The 24,459-nt window shown below is 42.0% G+C and overlaps 1 protein-coding gene across 1 annotated transcript in view; it reads right to left on the reverse strand.

Annotated features, from left to right (window-relative positions):
- The window catches only part of CDH20 (cadherin 20), a 118,764-nt gene that overhangs the window by 14,736 nt on the left and 79,569 nt on the right, over nt 1-24,459 (reverse strand). The window contains exons 2-8 of the mRNA XM_030971625.1: nt 22,604-22,971; nt 15,805-16,099; nt 13,986-14,105; nt 10,677-10,844; nt 8,663-8,850; nt 3,834-4,087; nt 304-440 (exon numbers count right to left, since the gene is read on the reverse strand). Of these exons, the coding sequence (XP_030827485.1) occupies nt 304-440; nt 3,834-4,087; nt 8,663-8,850; nt 10,677-10,844; nt 13,986-14,105; nt 15,805-16,099; nt 22,604-22,846 (1,405 nt within the window). The 5' untranslated portion in view covers nt 22,847-22,971. The remainder of the gene's footprint in view (nt 1-303; nt 441-3,833; nt 4,088-8,662; nt 8,851-10,676; nt 10,845-13,985; nt 14,106-15,804; nt 16,100-22,603; nt 22,972-24,459) is intronic.

Consider the following 24,459-nt stretch of genomic DNA (forward strand, 5'->3'; position numbering starts at 1 on the left):
ATGAGAGGGCTCTGCCAGAAACACATCAGGAAGAGTTTTGAATAAATCCCTGGAATGCTAATGAATTGAAAAAGAAGGACTCTGCATTTAATTGCCATCCTCTATGCCTCCCACCACCCTGTGAAAAATGAGCATAAAAAAATAAATAAAATGCAGTATTCGCTGGTTGATGTCAGAGGAGCAATTCACTTAATGCGCCTTCCCACTCAGTGCATAACAACTTGTGAACTTTGAATTCAGGCCTCTCAGCCTGCTTTGTCTACTATATCTCTTTAATCTGTGTACAGTGTGCATTCTCCTTACTCAGCTCCATGGCCAATACAGTGATGTTGTGCCAAGAAATGTCCTCCCGGTCCAGAGGTCTTGCAGTCATCAGTGCTCCCGATGTTATGTCGACATAAAAGAACCGTCCTGGATCACTGCTCCTGTCTATTGAGTATCTGCAAGAGCACATATGAAAAATATTATGCAACCCTTGTGAAAACCGTGTGTTACAGCCACCAAAGTATCTCAGCAATGGGGACAGTGTCGTACAAAGCAGAGCCACATTCTTCCACAACCTAGTTATGTGCTCCTTTGACTTGCATAGGTCCAGAGTGAGATGCTGGAAAAAGTTCCTGTGGCTAATGGCATTTAACAGGTAGTACTACTTGAATGGAGCTGGAAGACAGGAAGATTTAGAGGAAGAAGCCTCAAAGGAAGGCACAGATCAGTGGAGGAACATCTGCTTTACAGAGAAAATCTGCCAGTGAGGAGCATAATTTCTTTTTCTGAGAGAACTAATTATGCCCTGTCTCCAGGCAAATTCAGACAGGATGAAAATGTCTTCAGATCAGCTCATTCTTTGAGCACCTAGGTTGATGAGCAGGAACCATTCTCTTCCTTTTTTTCTGTATTCTCTCCTTCTTGAGGGGAATAAACTCCACCTGCATCCTGAAGCATGCGGCTACTGATGGGGCTGTGTCAGCACAAGGGGGATGATGTGTGCCTTTCTCACAGCATCCAGTCAGAAAAACAGCTCCCTCTGTGAGGCTGATTCATTGTAGTTACTGAACCTTCCTGACCAATGTTGTGTCAGTTCAGTGCTGGGAATCAGCTTCCTGTGCCTGTGAATGGGGGATTGTTGTGGTGCCTGCAGGCCAGAAAACCTGAGCAGGGAGGCAGCCTGAGCAGGGAGGCAGCTGATGGACAGAGGTCACTGCAATACTCGGTCAGAGGGATGATTTCTCAGGGTGGGTAAAATACTCAGCATCCTTCACAGGCATCACCTTGCTCTTAAAGGCACTTTGTGCAAGCTGCCTTCCCAGCTGACTGTTAGCATGGCAAGGGATACTTTGGCCAAAGCCACACACATGCCTAGGTAAATGTCACAGCCTAGAACAGAGACCAGACTTTCTGTCGTTTTTGTTGGTACTTTCATCAGAGTGGATGGGAATTGAAAGCATTAGTCACAACAGACAATGAACAGGGCTCATTCTTCTGAATTTTCTCCTTTCAGCATGAATGCATTCACTGGAGCAAGCATGACAGCCTTTTCTTTATATAGGGACTTATTAAACCAGGATATAAAACTATTGAGATATGTTGTTGGGAAATTGTTTTACACTCTTTTTCAGAACAATTAAAGAGGAAGGAATGGCAGGTTTGTATCCCTTTCCTTCCCAGTCCTTCCTAACTCTTCATAAATAAAAAGATTTCTCAGGCATTTGATTTATTTAGATAATAAGTATGAGTGTTCCTATATTTTGCTATAATAATTATTCTTGTATGAGGGCTATAAAATAATTTATCTCTGACATTTTAAGGCCAATGAGTATCTGAAATTGACTATAGCCTTGTGATTAGTGGTTCAGAATTAAGCGCTGGTGTCAAGAGGCACAGGTGGATCTTTTTCTAGATTCTCCAGCTAAGTTCTCTTGTTAAGTGTACCTGCTCCTGCACACTTGTTTCCACTGTACTATTTAGATATTCTTCCTGAATAATTTAACAACAATAATAGCATATTTCCAGCCATCACAATTTCACAGGGTGGGAGCCAGGTATTGGATGCTAGGAAAGTGAGGATTTGAGCCAGGTCACAGTTTAAATTTCAGATGGGTTTCAGTTTGTGCAACATAGTAAATCTTTGGGATTATTGTCTTTCTTAGCTTGCCTTGCTCTGTGCAAAGTGAATTCAGCTTAAAACATTGCCAGACTGATACTGCACGGAGTTGGTGTGAATGGAGTAGACCACAGAAGAGGCAAGAACTAATTCTTACTATCTGCATTTTAGATAGCACTACAAATGGTATTTATTATTACTTTTTAAATGTGTTCCTTTACCTCAGCATGGGGGAAAAGAAGGGAAGGAATGAGGGAAGGAATGAGGGAAGAAAGGGCAGTGGAAAAAGAGGAAGGTGGGGAGAAAAGAGGAAGGAAGTCGTCAAAGAACAGAGTTACAAAAGAGTCTGTGCATATTTACAACTTTTTTTTTTTTTAATATGTCTTTGTTGATGGATTCTGTGGTTTATAGAGTGTTGTTCATCAAGGGCAGTCACTGCAAAGCTCTGGAAAAAACTAAGAAAAAACCCATTAAAAATAACAATGATCAATTCTACCCTCTGATAGTCCTCAGAATTATTCTTATACTATTTTAAGCAGATTAGCACAGAGCTGTTTGCATTGCAGGGTTTGGATGATGCCAGACAGTATTCAATCAGCAAAATAGAATGCAAATGGAAAAAAGTTTAGGGTAATGAAATCGTGATGCAGACAGTATAATAGTTTTACTAAGGAATTTGAGGCAATGTCATGAGAAGTATGATAACCTTAAAATGTAGGCAGAAAAGATAGGTATATTAAAGTAGCAGAGATGAAAAAAATAGACCAGCAACACAGAGTGCCATACCATTAAGGAGAACAGGCTTTGTGGCTGCTCAGATCTTCTAGCTGAAGCCCACAGAATTGCTCATTTAGATTTTACTTTTTTTCAAAAAATCCTAGTACTCAATGTTTCAACTCCCTCCTGTATTTCCCAGGACTGCTCCTGAACACAGGCATCTCAGAAGCTGGGCCAATGCATGGGTAGTCAAACAGCAGCTCAATACCTGAAACTCTCAGCTGAGAGGAGCAGCCAACGTCCTGGGATAATCAAAGTGCCTGCAGTAGCAGGTAGTGAAAATTTCTGTGTGGGCTGGCCTTGGAGAAGAGCAGCCTCCTCTGGTAAAAGGGACTGGCAGTGGCTGTCAGCCACTATGGAAAAGAGCGCTATGATCACACAAATCTGCTCCTTTGGCTCCTTGCTGAGTTGCACCTATGAAGATCCCATGGTTGCAAATGCACCTTTACCTTTCTTACTACCTTATGGGAATATCTAACTCTGCATCTTTGAGCAGACACTAGATAATTTAACAGTTCTTGGATATTTATTAGCATGCATTCACTCTACTCCAAAAGTAGCTGTGTGTTTGAGCTTGTGGACAAGGGCAAGCTTTGAAAGAGAAGGGGGAAAAAGGAGAAGCAAGTTGATCCCCTTGACATCAGGATGGCAGTGGGTTCTCAGCAATGCTGTCAGGTTTTGTGCCAGCATAGGGAAGATTCTGAGGTTTGTTTTTAATGTCAGGACATGCCTGACCAGCTCATTGCAAGGCTTGATGCTGATGTCTTCCATACCACAGAACAGGGGGAGCTCCTGCATCACTTTGACAGAGCCCTCAGTGTGTAAGCTTTGGTTTGCCAAACCCACTGATGACCACTACTGGCTGGAAAGAGAGAGTCCCTCTCACTCACCACTGCCCCACCAACCAGATGTATTAAGGACTGCTCGTGGGATAACACACAAAGAGAGGACAGACCTGATGGAGTTGTTGGTCACGTCTGGGTCCTTGGCAGAAATGATCTGTATGGTGGTCCCAATCTCCACATCTTCAGGCACTTCCACAAAGTAGATGCTGGGCTCAAACACAGGAGGCTCATCCACGTCCTCCACACTGATGTGGACGGTGGTGGTGTCACGGAAGGGACCCAGGTTCAGGAACCTCATTTCCAGGTGAGGGTTGGCACCCTCTACCTTCAAGGTGTAGCTTTTCTTGCTCTCAAAACTTAAAGGCTGAGGAGAAAAAATTAAATCTACCATCAGGCACACTGAGCCATATCATTATTACTTTTAATTTCAAGTGCAACAAAGATAAATATTTGCAGATGCAGAAAAAGCTTCGAAAGACAGTAGTATTAGAAACGGCACTGTATACGTTTTCTGTATTTAATTTGATAGTTGAACTGAAAAGGCCAGGAGAAATACCTGCAGATCACTTCAAAAAAACATATTCTTTCATTCTTCTTGCTAAAATGAAAATATAAACAGCCATCCTGCCACTGCATCGTGATTCACACAACCTGTTTCATGCCACTCTGAGGAGAATACATGAAGAAGCAGACACTAATGGAAGTACCTGAAAATAAGGTAAGGCAGATGGTTCCTCAAAAATGGGCCCAGTGGCAGGAACAAGGATGCTTACACAGGAGGTAGAGGTCCCAGTTAGCATCCTCTTTTTTCCACTGAGGACACCAGAGTCCCCTGTTTGCCAAGCTGGTAAAGGGTTCCAGTGGGAGCAGGGAACATGGTCAGCCTCTCTTTCAAGTTTGTGTTCCAGTTTTTATCCATAATCCAACCTTCCTAGAAGTGAGGTTTTTTCACCTCCTCCTTTCAGTAAGTATCCTAAACATGGGTTCACCATCCAGGTGTAATGAGTGCTGCTCCCTGCCTAGAAAACAGTTTAATTTCAAAGCAGTTTAATTATTAAATATTCCTGATATCTTCCTCTGGGACTCTTTCACTTCATATGAAATGTGAAATATTAATTACTCAAGTATTATTTGAAGCAGGGAGTGAGAATGGTCTCCTTTTCCCTTTTCCCTCTTCCCGTTTCCCTTTTTTTTCCTTCCTGAGACAATGGATAAAGGGCACCAGCTTACTCTGTTAGTAGTTACCTGAATTTGATTTCCTATCTAGATAAAACTACTTATTTGGTATACATGGATATAGAAGTAACTAATGCTGACACTTAACCTCTCAATAAATAAATTTTTCATCTCCCTTCCATCTTCTTTTCATAGATCCCTGAAGAAAATAAGGTGCCTCCACAACCTTCTTTAGATCTGAATGAAAAATTCCATATTTAATGTGCTACTAAGGAGTCTTGGTAAGAGATTACAGTAAGGATTTGACAAACCAGAATAACAGTATGGAAGGGTCAGTCCAAAATATAAAAAAATGCCACCAGATGAAGTACAGCTCACAGACAATACAGTCACACTTCTCAAGTTGCAGTCAGAAGTTGCAAGCAATTGTAGTGTGGTTAAATGGTCACAACCCTTTACTTGGATAATCTGGGCAGGTCTGATGCTGAAAACCAGCACAGTGAATTCCCTTAGCTTGCACAGATTCTGAGCAAGACAAACCTTGTACCAGAAAAGAAATGGCTAATCTCAGGGTCACCCAGTGGGGCATACCCCTCTTTGCTATATGAGTAGTTTAAAAAAAGAGCAGCTTTATTTGGACATAAGGATTTGAGCTTCATGTGTGGAATTACCACACACAGCAGCAGTTCATTTAGACTGCAGTAAGATGTCTGCTGTTCCCATCCAACCCTTTTCTTCTTCTTTGCAGCTCTATGTGAAGACCAATCACCAGAAGGACACATGGAGATGGGCAGGAAAATAAAAGAGAAGGAGGATGCCAAAGCAATTTGAAGTCAAAGTGCAAAGTTCATTATTGTGGCAGTAAAGTTCTCCTTTGCCAGTCATAACCCATTTCTTTCCTGCCCTGCTCAATGGGGCAGCTGGCCAGTTCTGCAGTCATGAGGTGTGTATTAGTTTAAGTGCATCAGCAGAAGATTTCCATGCTCATGCATGGGCCTCAAAACACCTGGATTCAACCAATTCTTCAGTAAATGTTGGCCACTCCAATGGCCTTCTTCTTCAGAAGTGGAAATGTTGCAGTGACATACCAAAGCTCATGATTTCACAGTAAATTACCAGCACTGATGTCCTGCATAGGAATGCCTGACTAAAGACTGGCATTCTTGAAATTATAAAACTGAAAATCACTCAGGATTTAGTACATGAGAGTGAGGAATGAAAACTGGAATTGGAACAGGTTTCTGTGCTGGGGACATGATGGTCCAGTACTGCTGGAGACGCTATACAGTGAGTGAGGCAGTACAAACTGTGCAGTCTGTGGCAGCAGCTCCAAACAGGTGATCTGACACTTGCTCCCGCTGCCTTTAGCTCCACCTGGTACATCAGCGACTACTGCAGGCATAGCACTTGTCAGCTGGGGTTTGGTGAGGTCTACAAATGTAATATCCCTGGCTGCAGAGTCATTATTGCCTACCAGTTGCGTATTTATGAGCTGTAAAATAGCAGTAAGATATTCACAGGATCAAGCTTCACTTATTGTCCATCTGGCAAGGAATGTGCAATGCAAAGGTGCCTAAACATATACTAAGAAAGAGGCCATTATATTGAATTGTTTCCCAGGTGAAGAAAACTGCATGAGAAACACTGCGTGTACACTAAAAAGCTAAGTTATGAAAAAAGCAGCTAAATCACAGACAGACTTAACAGCTATAAAACCCAATTACATTATTAAAACACATAATCACCTAGATCAAGTTAGAAAAATGAGAAAAATGAGACAAGTGTGCTAGACCACTGCATTTCGATACTCCTGTTTGCCTTCATTGTCAAAGATGACTTTCCCTCCCGTTTCTCTCCTGTGCTAATGCCTCAGCACAGCTGTCCCCCTCATCAGATTTTTCTCCCATGGATGCATTCACACCTCTTCCCAATGCTGGTCCCATGGGGAGGGCAGGCAAGTTACCTTCTCCTGTGAACTTAGCATGCTGCAAAACACAGCCAAGAGGAGAGGCAGCCCATGGAAAGCTCTCCTTGTCCTTGTCCTCCTTCTGCCAGCGCTAACACAGGCACTGAGAGGTGGCAGGGGGGAATTTAGCAAGACCCACTGTGAGAAAGGGATTGATCAGGCGATGTCAGGGGAGGAAGGCAGGACAGGACAGGGCTCTCCTGTGTGCTGTGCTGGCTGGGTTACCCACCCCCTGCCTTCCATGGGTGGTGCAGAAGGGAAAGCAGGGAAAAGAGGAAGGTAGGGTGAGCATCAGTCTCCCAGGCAGGCAGCCTGGAAGGTACTGTAAATCTTCAGGAGGTGCTCAGCATTTTGTGGGATTAGTAGGCTGTGATAAGTAGCCACAACACAACAAGCAACAGTCTTGTCAGTAACTGCAAGTTCTGGCTTTCTGATGCCTGTGTTAGAAGTGTTAATTATTTTGCTTGGGAAATCTGTCAAGAAAAATTAAAGGGGAAGTTTCGTTTACTTTTAAAAAATATTTCATTCTTGGTTTAGAAATTCTCTCTCCCCTCTCCTCCCATTTTGATATCCTTTTATATTGACACTGGTTGATTTTTTTTTTGAGGGCATTCAAAGGACAACTTTCCCAGTGTTTGGCTATTGATAATCTCAGCATTACATAAAGCTGGAGACATATATAAAACATTACATATGTTTGTGTACAGTAGGTAGATTGAGCAATATGTACCTGATGACAGTATATATCTGGTATGATTGATACCATACATTTTGTAGCTCCTCCAGACACACATGAATATGTAGCAAAATTGTATTCCTAATAACAAAGGTCAAGCTTACTGACACATTTACCGCAAAGAAACTATTTTGTTTCATTGATAAATGAGTGGAAAATTACATTGGAATTTACATTCAACATCTATTTCATTCCAGAAGGTATGCTTAAATTTAGGGACTAATATGCACAAAAAAAGAGTCAGGAAAAGGTGACCATAAATACATGCTTAAATGCTTTGCTGTAGAGCATAGAGGCTTGCAAGGTCAAAGCTCTCCCCTGTATTGTTCCATTTTAGTGACAATTTAATCCCAGGCAATTTAAATGGAAACTATACTTCCTTATTAGTACACTAGATATGCTTAGGCAGAAATATGGTTACAATTTCATAACCTAGAAACAGAGTTGAACTTCTAACATTTATGTAAGATTGTAGAATAAATATCCCATAGCAGGGAGCCTAAGCAAAATAATCAATGCCTTCCTGCATAGCCTGTGGTACAGAGTACCAGCAGTTTCACAGCTGCCATATTAGAGACAGCTTCCTCTAGACTAATTAGCATTTATGGATCTTCAAGCAGCAATTAAAAAAAAATAAACACTGCCTGGGTTTTATTGGTTTATAAATAATTCCAAGGCATGCTTTATTATTGTTTGTGGAACACCACAGTGAAAAATATGTACAGTTCAAATGCAAATATTGATCTAATTTCTTGCATTGTAGGATAATTAAGCTACAGAGAATATTTAAATAGATAAATAAGGAGTCAGAGCATTCCTTTGGTGGGAAAAGACATGTTTATGTTAATGATGTTCCCACTTTATAAAAGTCATTCTTGGGAATGCAGTCTGCTTTCATATTTTAGCAATAAATGTTAAAGAAATTGTGTTTTACAGCCAGAAAGGGGTTACTGTCACATAATGGGAACCAAGTTACTGCAGCGTAAGGGAATATTCTACACATAAAATGTAACCAGGATAGTTAGCCATATAAATCACTATAAAAAGGAAACTTTTTTTACCTTTCTTACAGTGATGATGCCAACTTGGTAATTAGGATCAGTGTTAATATCAAAGACATCCAGTCCATCTCCATCCACGAGGCTGTATTTCATCTCTGCATTAATGCCTTCGTCCAGGTCTTTAGCAACCACACGGCCCACGGTGGAGCTGATGGGAGCAGACTCCAGCACACTCATCTGATAATGCTCTGGCACAAGCAGCACACAGGGAGAGAGGGGAAAAACAGGCTGTGAAGAGGAACCAAAAAAACTGCAAAGCAGTGCAGTGGATCAGGGAGGCCACAACACTGCATGGCCTGCAGAGTCTTTAACACCTGTGCCAAAGCTGTGACAGCCATGTGATTTCCTTTAAAAACCACAGCCCAGCCAAATTTCCTGGGGAAGTTTTATTTAGGTGTTTGTTATAGCAACAGGTTTGTTGAATGGGTTTTTTAAAAACAGCAATGCATCTGAAGATAGGAACTTCAACTAGAAAAATAGGGCAATTAGCACCAGTGCTGTTGCAGCCATGATATAAAGCAGGATATGGAACAGATTTAATAGGACAGGCGTCTTTTTATTTAATCAGTTTGTACAGCAGGAATGAACAAGTTTTGAGCATGACAAATCCTTTCTCAAGCCTGTACAAACTTCTTTTCAGCCCTGAAGAAAGAATTTACCAGTTATTCTATTAAAATGTGTTGCCTCTCCCTACAAATATTATCTTGAGCATATTTGTTGCATTGGTAATTTGCTTAACAGCAAGAGTGGGGAAAGAACAACCTGCTATTTTAAAAGTGTATTTTGAAAATATAAATGCTGTACCTAAAATACTTCTCTGGCATCATGCTTTACTTTCAAACCATCCTTGCTGCACCCCCTCTGTTGACTGCACCAACTTTAGAAGTCTATTCTAAGCTTTAGAAGGCAGAAAACCACCAAGGATGGAGTTTGATGAATTGTAATTTTTCTTAATCAAGAGTTTGATATCAGTTACTATTCATGACACTTTCAAAACACAGCTGGCAATGGTGTGCTCAAGAAGTTGCTCTAACAGAAGAAGAAAAGTGGAAGTTGAGACTTCTTGCTGATCCTAGTGGAATACTTTGATTTACCAGTGCAACATGCAGTAACAGATGGAGAAGAAGAATACCATCAAAAAGAACTGCAGGAGTTTGCATTACTCAGCTAAATGAGAAAAACGTCAAAAACAAAATGGCCTCAGACTGATTTACACCACTAAAAGAATCAGTTTTCTTTAAAAATCCCAAATTACATCCCTTGGAAGATTTAGTCCAATCAAAACTTGAAAAGCTTCTTTCAAATTTTTAATGGCAATATAGAATTATGTAAATGAATGTGATAAAAAGTCTTATTAACAAAGAGCAAAATATTGCAAATCTTGTTTTGAAGTTCACTTTTGTAAATACAAAGTTGTGTTTCTGGTAAGAGTGGAGCTGCCTGTTTTTGCATCCATTAAGTTTGGCTGTTACATATCTTAGGGTTTAACTGTATATTGCCAAGGTTTAGATGAACCTTTCCTGGAGAGCAGCCTGTGTGACAACCCACTCCACACTGGCAGCACAGCTCCCAGATGCTCCCCTGCTGTGGCCTGGCTGGAGTGTTGAATGAATTATCTTTCAACTTCCAGCACCACCACATGTCCCTGATTTGAAAGACATCCTCTGGAGATAAGATGAAAAGACAATCAGAGCAGGAATTAGTAGCCAAAGGCAATGGCCATGAGCAGTCTAAACACAAAAGTTCTCCTTCCTGCCTTTCTCTGTAAATTAATTTCCCATTCTTTAAAAAAAGTGTGGTTTTTGATAATTTTGGAGGTCAGAAACTTTTTCTGAAAGGCAAGGTGTCAAATAATTCCTTTTGATATTTTTAAGGAGATTTCCATATGGAATCTGAAATTCTGCCCATCTCTAGTTGTCACTATCCTGAGTTTGAAAATGGCTGTCATGAGAGCAAACAGCAGACATAAACAACCCTCAGCCACCCCTTTTTGCCTGGCACCAAGGGTACTCACTCTGTGGAAATCTGGGTGGATTGTCATTGACATCAGAGAGAGAGATGTTGACTGTGGTTGTTCCAGCTAATCCTCCCAGCTGTCCACCCATATCCTTGGCCTGGATAATCACTTCGTAATATTCTTTTGCTTCTCGGTCCATGTTCATTAGAGCTGTTCTAATTAAACCTGAGATTGAGGGTGGAAAGGCATTTGGGGAACAAAAGAAAATGGCTGTTAGAGAATACACAAGGAGGGTAGAGGGATCTTGCTCCTGCATCCTATTCTCTGTGTCAAGAATGACTCCAGGCTCTGCACTGAGTTCCACCTTTCCTGGCAGAGTAAAACTCACCCAAGTGGAATCTAGGTTAACAGAAGGTGTGAATTTTAAAGAAGACAGTTAAAATGCATCAGCTCTGGGACAGGCTGCACGTTCAAAATTAAAATGTTGCCTTCCACGGAAAAGCTTTTTGGGAACAGCGTGCTACGTTGAATTAAAGGTCCCGCTGAGGATGACAATCTCTGCACATCACTGGAAGTGATGTGCTTTGCTAAACGATCCATCAAGACAAGTTTTCCAGAGCACGCAGTCCTAGAGACCCCCTGGCATGAGCCCGGGGGCTTTGCTCCGGGACCCAGGCTGGGGCTGCGAGTGCAGAATGCAGGGAGACACCGCTGCGCCCGCTCCGGAGGGGCCACCGTGCTCCCCTAGACCGCAGGGCGTCCCTTCCCTTCGGGGTAACACTTCTGCGAGAGGACATCAGGTGGCAGCAGCACTTCTCTTATGGAGGCTGCGAGCGCCGGCCCGGGCAGCGCCGCGGGACTGCCGGGCCCTCCGGGCGCTGCCGCTGTGCCCGGGACAGCTCCGTGCTCCCCGGCTGTCTGTCCTGCAGCCCTCCCAGCCCCAGCCAGCCTCCTGCCTCCAGCACCTCCGGGTGCTCCCTCCGAGCAGCCGGCAGTGCAGCCCGGGGATGCGCTGCCATGGGATAATCCCTTGCGAGCGACACGTTTGGGATGTCCTTTAGGGTGGGGGCAGGTGTGTCAGCCCCAGGCACCATCCCAGTCGCACGGTTCAACAGGCAGCACTTGCACATCAGGACACTATTTACTTGACTGATCTGCATTTAGCCTTTATTTTTAGCAGAAAGGCAATGTATGGGTCTAATAAAAAAGCAGTAAAAAGATATTGTGTTGGCAATTATCGCTGTGTGTGAAGGGAAGAAATAGTGACTGGTGTGGAACAGCTCTCAGTGCGCTGCTTTAATCTTCCTGTGTGGGACCCTTCAGAGTCCCATCCTGCAAACCTGAGTGCCTCCTGTGAAGTGCTGTACTTCCTCAGCTCCCATGGATATATAAATAAGATATGAAAATACTTAACATTTTGGGAAGTATTTTCTCCATATATGAACACTTTGTAGGGAATTTCCACTCTTGGCTTGACCTAAAAAAAGACATCAGTGCCTAAACTCCAGGCTCTCTCATGCCTACCTTTGGGGCCTCTGATCCCTAGAGGAGGGCTAGTCCAGGACACCAAGACTCAGAACCAGATCAGGTACCCAGAGATGCAGCAATGCAGAGCAGGGAGCATCTGATGCTGCTGCACACAGTCAGTCAGCAAAGAAATGCTAAGGATGGTGGTGAACATAAAACACATCCTTAAGGCTATAGGAAAGGCTATGGGAAAGGCTAAGATCTTCAGGTCTGCCAAAGAAATGTACTGGAACCATTTCTTTCACTAAAGCGAGTGAGGTTTGTGCTCTTAAGAAAACAGTAAAGAGCAAAGGTCCTTTTTTCTATAACAGCCAGATGGTTTCTTAGGACGTGGGAGAGTTCTTTTATCTTCTATGGGAATATGATTGTGGTCAGGCTGTAAAAGTGTTCTGGAAAAAGGGAGGAGGAGGCTCTCAACTTTCCTTTGAAGTTGTGCTTTCACATAGACACTTGTTCAGTACCTGTGAGGACAGTGACAGAATAGGAATAGGAGCACACCTCTGGAACCAAGAGTCTGTGTTGGGAGGTAAATGTTAAGGACTCCAAATGCTACTAGAGGAGGACTGTACTGAAACGAGTTGTCCACTATTGAGTGTTTTAATCACTCTCTATCGATGCAAAGGAGCTGTTGGTCACTTATGCTCTAGCTCTATTTTAGAAAAACATCAGAGCTGCAATTGCATTTTGTGAGCTACCAAATCCCACAGGTGAGTTTGCACTGGGGAAGCTGATTACAGTCCTGTGCTTGTCATAGGGAAACAGCTTCTGGCTCACAACAGTGCTAACCCTAAATGGGAGTCCAGTTGCTGACTGAGGCAGCTAAAGGCTGAGGCATTTCTGAGCCTGTCTAGAGATGCAGGTCTAAGTGACTGGGAAGTTAATCAGAGGAGAAAAAGATCTTTTCTGGATTAAATACTGATACAGTACATGCTTTTGGACTTAAGGGCCTATCTTCTGTATAAGCTGCATTCTAGTGGTTAAATCTGGATCTGACCCTGAATATTGATCCTTTGCTTTCTTAGAAATAATTTGGTACTCAGCAAATCTATGATTACACCCTTATTTGTCTGTCATTGACACCTTATTACAAAGGAGTATTAGTAGTTTATTTATATTGCAAATATAAACAAAACTGAGAAAATAACATGCCACATACAAGTTTGTCTTTGGCTAGAGCACCTGCACTGTAAACTGCTAACTTTGGAAGAAGTTTATTCAGTGTTTTTCCTATGTTGTCCCCTAGGGCTCTGCAGTGACTATCGTCTCATGAGTTTCTGACCTTGGTGCTACAGATGCCCTTTAGAAACTGTCAAAATTCGTCAGATTCCACTTTTGAATATAAACCTTGGATGTATAGAGAAAAGAGAGAGAGAAAGCAAGCGAAACGGAGAGGGTGTCCTATAGATAAATGTAAGGTTATTAACAAGAATACCCTTAGGTAAAACTACTCTAGATAACTGCATCCTTTAGCTTGCACTTTCCCGTCCTGGCTGGTTCATAGATTTTTTTTCCCCCTAAGCCTTGCTATCAACTAGATCTGTTTAAGACATTTTTCAATGATAGAAGCCAACAAGAGTATTTACAGCACCAAACCTATCCAGATCCTGAGTTGCAGAATATGGTCATTCAGAGGAATATATCACTGGAAAAAGCACATTCTTCTGCTGGAGCTCACTGCCACAGCATTACTTTACCCCTCACACACTGCTGCTCTGTCTTGGCTCCAAGCCACAAAGCCACATTTCTCTGACCACAGCTATGATGCACTGCCCTTTTTTTCTGCTTGTAACTTTTTCTTTTGGTTTCCACACTGGCTCATTCCCTGATGAAATAACATACCTGTCCGAGAGTCCACAGAGAAATATGGCTGTCCTTGGAGAATACTGTACACGACTCTCGCGCTGTTCCCATAGGTTGGGTCATCAGCATCTGTCGCTGTCACCTGGATAACAGAGGTGCCTGACAAAAAAGCCATCAAGGTAAGACTTTGTGTGATAAAGAGGTGGCAGGAAAAGTACACAGTTCAAAGTAAATTGAAATGCCTAACAAGAGCTTTCCCACACCGAACTTTTTCACTTGATGCTCATAGTGCTTGTACTTATTGTTCATACTTGTAGCTCATTAGCACTAAAGGAATTAATAGGTATTAATTCATCATGCTTCTATAAGAACATATAAAAGAGCAAGTACTCTATGGACCACAGTTACAGAATTGCTGAACTAACAGTACTTTTTTATTGTTGACAGAGAGATGGTAATTATATACTGCTTGCTTCTTTTCCCCTTGTCTTGATTTTAAATATTTTTAGGAGGCAGCTCAAAGAAGTTCCATAGCTCTGCTGACATAAATCATGAACTGTTTTAACAGGCCCATAGATGCTGTAAGTTAACTGAGGGATGGAAATTGTACACAAAGAGTGAGGATAAAGGGATGTATCTCTGAGATAATCTCTCTGTGGGACTGCAGTTTACATTGTATGACCTAAAGATTATACAGCGCTGAAGTGCCTTTGCAACCCACACTGAGGCATATATATTTCTTTTTTCAATTGGTTTTCAAGGTCTGCTTCCTCTGAATCTAGTAATGGCTTGCAGGTGATGTAATTTATCAAGAACAAGGAGAAGGTGAGGCACAACTGAAATATGTGTAGGTTTTGACTCCTTAGAATATCAGACAATGCCTTTATGAATGTATCTAGCCTTCTACATAATGTTTTGTGTTACAAACAAGTCTGATGTTACTGGATAAGCACTTGAAGATAAATCTGAATTCAAGCTAGCCATTACCATTAAAAAGTATTATTACTGACGGGAACTTCTGTATTTGATGCCTCTCTCTAGCTTTATGTCAACATAATATTGAAGAATGCGAAGTTGAAGCATATCTGAAACTTCAGGACATGAAATTTATATGGTATTATTATCTCTGCAGCAATGTTACAGAGCCAAAAAGCAATAAGCAAACAAAGACAATTCAAAAAGAAAAAAAAAGTCCAGAAAAACAATATTTTATGTGATTATTTGAATTCTTATATGGAAATGATTTCTCCTGACTTGTGTCAGGATAGGAAAATAGGAAGGCTGCTGTTTGTCTTCTGCATTGCAATAACAGGAGTGTCTTCAACATGATCCCATTCTGTTAAAGTGGAGGGCAAATACTAACAGAATCTTAGGATTCACTGAACTTTGTTTAGTACAGGCTTACATGAATTAGAAGGAGCTAATGATTGTTTTCATGACTCCTTGTTTTCAAGGGCTCCTGGACAGTAGCTGAGCTCTCAGTATGAAATTGATTAGGTTGATAAGACTGTGTTATTTTCGGGATGGTAATGGCTAATGGATTTTATTATTTCTACCATCTGATGTCAGAGGAGAAGGGACACTCTGTTATACAAATTGTCTAAACATGGCATGTTTGAATCACACCTTTTTCATCTCTCAGGCTTCCCTTGACACATTTTCTTTCAGAGGAACTGATGCTGATGTAGAGCCTGTTGTCTCTTTTCTACAGCAAGCAGGCACCCCAGGATAAGATCCTCTGTCCTGCAGCTCCTGCACAAGGGGCAGAAGCTGAGATCAAGGAGTCAGGGAATTTGTGTTTTGGCGACCATCTCCAACTTGCTCATAGGGGAAAGAGACTCCACAAAATCTGTCTTACCCACAGGTGACATTTCTGGAACAGAGGCTACGTAAGGTCCATCCAGGAACTTGGGTTCATTGTCGTTGATGTCTTGGATTTTGATGATAAACTCTGACTCTGGTTCCATGGGCCGTCCCGTTCTCCTGTCCAGAGCCTGTGCTCTGAGGGTGTACTGTGACCTTTCTTCCCGGTCCAGCCGCTGAATGGCATGAATGTCCCCTGTCGTATCATCAATTGTGAACACAATGCCAGCTCCCTCTCCTGAGAGGATGTATTTGATCGAGCCATCTCCCCTGTCCATGTCAGAGTGGAGCTGTGGAAAGGAACAGGATTCAGTTAGACCATGGGCTGGGTAAGCAGCTGCTGAGAACCCTGAGCATGTGATCATCCCCAGCATTCTCACAGGTCTCACTGTCGGGACTCACAGGCTGGTTCTAATGAACTCGCTTTGCTGAAAGAGGCAAATGGTAAAGTCTGTATCGCATAGCTGCAATTAAAAACCCTCTCCTGTCTTCCTGCTTCTGCACCCACAGCTGTGCCAAAAGAAAAGGCAGAGGCGCCCAAACAGGAACAGGCTCTGTGCCTTTTTGGAATCTCACTCAACACAATAATTATCCTTTGCCTTGTTACAATGGCCGCTGAGAAGATTTGGGATAAAGTGAGGTCAGCAGAGCTGCAGACTGATTCCTCACATGGCTTAAGAGGAGTCAAATACTACAGGGGTAGCATAATGTTGGCGCAAATAAGGTAAATCTCTTTGGGATCAAGATGAAAGCAGAATGGAAGAGCTATCCAGTAAGTGTTATGACTCAGAAATATTTTAATCTTTTCCATTAAATTTTAGTAATAAAATTAGTCTGGATCCTTACATCTTCAGGAAGGAATATTGTCAAACAGTAAGTAATCTAAGCATCAAAAACCAGTTGCTTATGCCCATGGCAGGCTATAGAAATGAGAACCATCCCAGATTTTCTAGGAAATTAGCAAATGGATTTGTTGCATGACTGCTTATTAGTTCTGAGCAGCCACAGATAACTGTGAATGCAACAGAAAAGAGCAAGAGTAAACGCAGTACTAATTATAATCTAAAATAGGGAAACAAATCATTCTGGGGACTACATTCTGTTAAACACCTGGTTCCCATGAAATACTGCAATGACTATCAAAAGCAATCAAATTCGATAATTTCACTCACACTATGAAAATCCACAATGGTATGCTCATACTTCCATGCCTTTGAGGAGTAGAGCATAAAGATCAATGCACAGTGGCAGTAATCTTTCAGTACCAAAAGACAGGAAGGCAAGAGACTTAAGGTGCAATGGTTCAGATGTGAATACTGTTTTCCAGTGTGATTATTATTGTGGGCGATGAATAAAGGATAAATAATAATTTTAAAAAAGCAATGAAAGTGGGCTGGATTCAATTAAACACATTTTAAAATGCATATGGGCAAATAATGTCAGAAATATGGTCAGAATTAAATGTGTGTTTAATGCTTTGATGAACTTAAAGGACAGATGGGAATAGTCTTGGAGGATGGGGCCAAACATAGGTAAATATTTGTACTGGAGAGAAAAATCTTAGAATAATAAACTGAATATATGAACACAGTGTTTGAAGAAAGAATCCAAACAGAAATGGATAATTTGTGTCGAAAAGCAGAAGTCAAACTTTGTACAATTGATTAAAGACTATTCTCTCAAGAAAGAAAGAAGAAATCTCATCTGTGAGCTGTTTAAAAACATAAAGAACATATACAATAACATTGCATAGGAGAAAGTTTAACAGGAATGTGGGCAAAGTGACTTATCTGACCTAAGCATTTCAAGTGCCACTGAAGCAGCTCCTCAGCTATTTTAGGGCACATGATCCTGATCCTGTTGGCTGGAGAGTGGAAAGAACTTTTCCCCCAGTGAAGGGTCTGGTCGGGAGATGCTCATTCTCCAAAGGGTGTCTCCCCTATTTGCCTCTCAGGTAGGTCAGGTGATCTATGCAAAACTTGGACCCTCTCCTGATTTTAGGGCAAGAGTGCTTTCAGCTGAGGTGGGATCCCATGGTTTTCCATGGCATATCCTGGCCTGCACACAGGTCTGTATGGAGGTGGCCCATGGGCTCCAAGTGGCTGCTGGGACAGCGAGCGTTAAGGGCAGCCGCACTGCAATGTGGCTGCAGGAGCTGAAGGTGCAGATTGTGACAATAACTGTGTGAGGCCACTGGTATTTCACTTCCTCCTCCTCTGCCTACATCCCTGCAGTGTGTACTGCATCTGAGAAACATTGATATTTTGGAGAAAAGCTGGCAGCTCTCAGGCGATGTATTAACTGAATGGTGGAAGAACAAGCCCAGAAAAATTTGGCAGTGGTAAACAGTTAAATTTAGATGGCTGCCATGTGTATTAATTCACATGTAGGCACCAGGACTGCAAACTGGTGTATCTTCAGGAAACACCATCTTGTGATTAGTTTAAAAAAAGACAGTGGTTATCATTATTTATCCTAAACACCCATTACTCAGAGATTATCACTGTAGGAGCTAGTAAACAGGATACTTCCAGAAGGAGGACGCTATTATAGCTTTTCAAATTGATTCAGAACCACTAAGCTACATCTTGGGCATTTGTTTTAGTGCATTAGTGCTCCAGTGAAAGAATACAGCTGCTGAGACAGATACAGATGTTAGACCTGACTGGGGAATTAGAGCTGGGCTTGATGGAAGAAAATGTGTTTTGGAACACCAACAAGTCCTCATTAAATAAGGAAAAGAAAAAAAAAAAGGAGAAAGAGGAAGGCAAAGTCAAATTCAAAGCCAAAAGGCAAAAATGAAACAGAAAAGAAAGAGAAAAATGAAAAAGAAATTAAAAACAAGGAAAAAGAAAAACAGGAAAAGAAAAAGGGAACAGGAACAGGAAAAGAAAATGAAGAAGGAAAAGAGAAAGAGAAAGAAAAAAAAGCATTTTTTGAAATAGCAGTAGGTGTTCAGGAATTTTCCGAATACTTAGAAGCAAATAATGAATCAAACTTATGGGTTAAATTACCTTTCTGCCCAAAGCCTTATTTGGAATAAATGCAGCTGTGAAGGGAGCAAACAAGGAATGAACATGGCATGCTGTTAAGAATTTTGGAGTACAAGAGGATCTCTGTCTAGCTGTGATTTATTAGAAACATTGGGTCTCAACCAAGGCTAGGCAGTAACAAATGCTAGCAGCACTTTTGCAGCTTCTTGTATAACCCACTCTTTCAAGACAAAGCAAAAAAGAGTGTAAAAGACAAAAAGACATAACACTGCCAGACTGCAATAAATCTGAAAGAATTTGGTGTCTGAAGGGACTGAAGTTCACACCAAACCTAATATCAGGATGCTGTAGTTTGGAGTGTAAAAGTCACTGTGTTGGAAAGGTGATCTAGTTTTAAGTTGGCTCTGTTTTATGGGTGGTGCAATAAATTGTGCTGCCATGTGGTTGACACAGAGTAGGAGGAATTTATTTTTACTTTCTCCTCCCTATTAAGGAATGGGTTATTGGAGGAATAAAGCTGATAACTCCTGAGAAATTTTTAACTGTGTCAACCCGCGTTGCTCCTTTTGATGAGAACAGTACAAAAAAATAAGGATGTTACATCTGCATTAGAATGACACGTTTCCTGGCAAAGGGCATGTGGAAGAGAGTAGCACTGCAGTGAGCAGCTCAGGGGAGAACCCACACAGCTCTGCTAAGCAGTCTGTGAGTCTATGACTCCATCCTTGATGTGCTTCTCTCTTCTCTGCTTCCAGGGAGGTAGCACCTGCAGGGGATTTTTGTAAGGATGCAGGAGTGAGCACGGTTGATGTACATTGATAGTCTGCAGAGAGGTTGCATTTTATTCATTTATTCAGCTGCTGTGATTCAAATGCTTCTTTGAAACAGGGTTAGGGAGTCTCCAACATGGCAAAATGGTGAAGCGTGTTCCCGGTTCAATTACTGACACAGTGTAGGCTGCTCATTGAATGTGGAAAATACCTGCTGTAGCAAATGAAGGGGCTTTGGTTTCCCTGGTTCATCCTATTAGCCAATAATGGCCACCTCTAGGAAAACTGAAGCCTTGTATTTATCTGTGACAGGACCAGGAACCCTCTGAAGCTGAAGTACTTTAAATCAATATGAGCACTGGAGAAAAGGAAAATTGTACTGACTTCACATCAGGAAGTTTCTTTCATTTCTCTGTCCAGAACATGTTTTGCACCTTGCCTTAACAGTTGTCTAGAGAAGTTCACAGAATCATAGCAGCCTTGGAAATCATATTAGGCAAGCCTGGACCTGTAGTTCAAGTCAAGGTGCTTTTTTGGTTGCTCCAGTCATACAGAACCAGCCAGAACCAGCTGTGCAACTGGCTCTGTGCTGTGCATTCTTTCTCCTTCTGACAGGGGCTTGGAGAGAGCAGATGCATAAAAGCAAGGCCTGGCAATGAGGATGTTTCAGGATGCTGTGGGTGATATCAGTTAGAAGAGGCCCTACCTGGCCTGGTATGGGACCCAAGGCTGTTTTGGAGGGCTGGTGTGAGCAGCCAGCAGCAGACTGAAAGCCCTGTTGCACCTCCGCCCCACACTGTGCAAGGCTTACAGAGCTATTTTTGAGCCAGCCTGGGGTGACTCGGGCTGAAAAATTTCTGGCCTGCCAGAACAATTAATTCACCTCACAGTCCATTCCCTGCTGACCCCTTTCCTAAGGATCGCTGAGACTCAGGCAGCGCAAATGCAGGCGGGCGATGAATTGTGGGAGGCTGCTGCCTCTCTGGAGCGCCTGTGCCTCAGGCTGGGCGAGGCAGGGGAAGCCTCTGCCTCACAGAGCCCCAGAGCCCCCATCCCACTGCTCTGCTGGCTGCTCCGCACCCCATCGGGGGTGGGACACCATGGAATGTGTGAGCCCCAGAGGCCCCTCCTGGCAGCAGAGGTCCCTGGTGCCGGGACGATACGGAGCTCTGCCGAGTTAGGAGGCCTTCCGAGGGATCCAGCTGTGTCAGCTCAGCAGTGTGTGGGACTAATTGGCCCTGTTCACCGTGGGTGCTAATTAGCCCTTGTGCACCCCGGTGTGAGCACAGCCAGCACCCAGGCAGCCTTGGAGAAGCTCCCTGATGGCAGCTCGGGCTTCAGAGCGGCAGGCACAGGCCATGAGGAGCCGTCTTGGTATCCTGGTGTCCTTCCCTTGGGCAAAGCTGAGCAGTGGCAAGCTCAGGAGTGCTGCTGACTGTGCCAAATGTGTGTGCTCCTAATGACAACAGCAGGTCTAAAAGATGAGCTGGTTTCTCCCCGTACGTGTTTTACCTAAGATTTGGCTCCCAAGTGGAAGCCTGAAGTCATTTCAGATGTAACTGAGAATGTGGAACAATAAGTCTGGCCCTTGTTCCGAAGCTGGGAATTGCCTGAAAACAAATATTAATTTCTTCATTCAATAGAGATCTCAAGACCTGAAAAGCTAGGTGCACAGATGAATGAAGACTAATGAGGTCTCATCTGGAGGCAATCACTAGTACTGCCACTGCTGTGGGAGGAAGGCGAGCACATCTTGCTGTCAGTCATGCAGGGATAAATCAGGAGGAGGTCTTCTGAAGCCTGCAGATCCATTTTGATTTATATTGGTGTGACTGAGAGCACAGTTTAGCTCTATGGGGCTGTAGAATGATAAAAATGAGTCTAAACTGGGTCTCTGGATATGTATTTTTTTTTTTTCTGCAGATGGATAGCTTGGAAGGAAAACCGGAGCCTATATCTCATAAAATACAAGCAATGAAATGTGAAGGAATTATTTTCTGACATACTTTCTAAGTTATTTTTCATATATACCTATGTGTAGTCTCCACTTGTCATAGCTGTATCTGATACTCTAGGCATGTAAATCTTGATTGTATTGTTCAAACACTTAAGCACATTAACTCTCTCTGCATTATTGTCCAGATTTGTCACCTTGGTGTAGAATAGAAGCAAACTTGACGCTGTCCATAACACCTTGAATAACAGGGTCAATACAGGGTCAGTGATTCAGGTCTTTAAAAACAAGAAAGGAGGATGGTTATAGTGAGACAGATTGTGACAGCAGATGTCACTGGTCTGATTTTCAACAGCTTCTTCCTCAAAGAGACACAGAAAAGTAAATGCAAAATATTACCAAGTGTATGTACAGGATGAGCTCAGGAATGTATTTTACACATATTTGTACTGATGGGTAGGTTCTTGGGGCATAAGGGATCTAAAAATAGGGCCTTTCATAGTTGGATTTAATGAGGTGCTCATCTACCTTTCTAGATCTGGAGCAACTTCTCTGTAGTCCAGAAAATTAACCTGCAGTCAAGATGTGGTAAGCCAGAAGATACTCTGACCCTGAAGATTTACTGAAAAAAACCTAAAATGTCAGTTTTCAAGGGAAACTGGCTACTTAATTTGATTTTGAATTGCAGCTTCTAGCTGACTTGATCATGGACAGAATCATGATCATGAACTCTTCCTTTCTTTCCTAATCCTTATATGTCAATATAACCTTGCTTTGCCTTGACATTCTAGGAGTCCCTGGAAAAATTGCTGCAGATTTTCTAACACTACCTCAAATTGCAGATGATGATTGATGCAGCAGATCTCTTTGAAATAGGCAAATATATTGACAGCCCCTTGAAACAGAAATTCTTCCCAAACAGAGGTGACATGAGGCAAAAGCTCTTGGGAGCAGAAGGGAAATTAATGCGGATGAAAGAAGGCAAAGGCGCTTGAGGAAACATCCTGTGTTTCACCACAATCTGCAAATACTCAGATGGATACACTCTTACAGACATCTTCCCACTGTGGATCTTACCTTCCCAACGTAGAGAGGGTCAGTTCCTGTGTATTCCTCCAGAACAAAAAACTGGTTCCACACCCAGCTCCTCTTCATACGCTGATGCAGCTTGTCTGACAGGTTGTCTTCTTGCCCTTCAGTGAGGGGCCTGGCACTTCCTGACAGCACAGTTGTAGTAAGGTCCATCAGCCCCCAAAAATACAAGGAGACACCAAGTCCAAACAAGTTCTTTGCATTGCTCATTCTACCTGAAGTCCACATCCGTATACTAGGACTGACTTAAAAGTCCAAACACAGTTACTTGGCTCCCTTGAGAATAAAGTAGGTCCTCTGTGTAGTCCTTTGAAATATCCAGGAGAGATCCTGATTCTCAGAAATGCAGTATCCTGTAAAGTTAAAGGAAATTCATAAGAGGATGCCTTTTTCCTCAAGGCAAATGAGTTTTCTCAATAGGCAAATATGCTATAAAGTATTTAATCCTCTATATAAAAATGTAAGATCAGGATGCACAACTTTTGAAAACAGAAATACTGTTACCATATAAGCTGAAGACTTGGAGCCTTAGGAACAAGTCATATCAGGGTTTAGTCAATAAGTATGAGTTCTTAACTTTGCTAATTTAGCTGTAGGGTTGCTTTATGATATTGATTGGCATGAGTTAAGTGCATACTTATTAGAGATATTTATGACCAGAAGTCCTTAGAGAATATTTAAATACAGTTCACTCTGGAAAATTATGATAGCTGGAGAACAATATTTGGTAATCATCTTTCTGTTTGGAAACTGTGCCATTGTCATTACACACTTGTCCATGCACACACGTCTACATAAATACAGATATTATTACTATATTGCAAACCTTGAGTATAATTTCTAGAAGCTCCAAGTTATTTCTGGCTTTAATTATTCTCTCAGCCTCTCTGTTGCTTGAATTCAGGTTTCACACTCTGTTGCCTCCTCTCTGAGGAACTGATTGCTGCTACAAATGCAACATTTCTAGAATTTGAATGGTCAGTTAATAATTTTATAACCCACAAAATATTTCAGAGTGCTGATGGCCACATACTCTATGTCCAAGCAAGTCATGCTAACATGACTTAAAGACCTGCTTAGCCAAAGGAATAATGTTCTCTATCAGGAGACACTTTCTCATCAGTCTAGGGTCTTTTCTTGTCATAAAGTCAGTTTAGTTGGTGACCTCACTCCAGGCTATGGATTATAGCAAACCTTTAGGAAACTATTTTGCTGAACTTAATGGTCTAGTACTGCACACAAGTTACTCTGTCAAAGCACTCCATACATCCTCTGTTTGTCCAGTATTTTTACTGCTCTTTTAAGGAACATTCATGACTAACAGGACGGGTTTTTTTGGTTTTTTTTTCATGACAAAAAAGAGACATTTTTCATGACAAACATAAAAATTAGGAAAGGCACATGGAGCTCTGAGTCTTAAGCCATTAGTTTGCATTTCCTTTTACTGCTGTTCTACACTTAGGTGTTTAGGCTTAGTTAATTGTTTTATCCTGTGGAGATAAATGTACCAGGGGATGTCTGTCAAATATTTCCAACTGAAATCCTTGAAAGATTCCAAAATAATAAAAAAGTATTTTAGACAATTGTGTGACTTTAAAGTAAAGACTAAGACAATGCAGTGTTTTTAACAGAGAGGAAGAGTATTGTTGCAAATTCCCTGGCATAAGGGCTGTTACAACTGGAGAACTGGGTACACTTAGAAATCTACTGAAACAGAAATTCAAAAAATAATCCAAAAGTTGGCTGAAATCCAAAAAGGGCAGTGTAAGTCTGGAAGTGATGTCCACAGGGGGAGTAGAGATAAAATTACCATCTAAGACTAATTTCTACATAAAATAATG

Source organism: Camarhynchus parvulus, chromosome 2 (assembly GCF_901933205.1).
Source record: "Camarhynchus parvulus chromosome 2, STF_HiC, whole genome shotgun sequence".
NCBI classification, from domain to species: domain Eukaryota; kingdom Metazoa; phylum Chordata; class Aves; order Passeriformes; family Thraupidae; genus Camarhynchus; species Camarhynchus parvulus.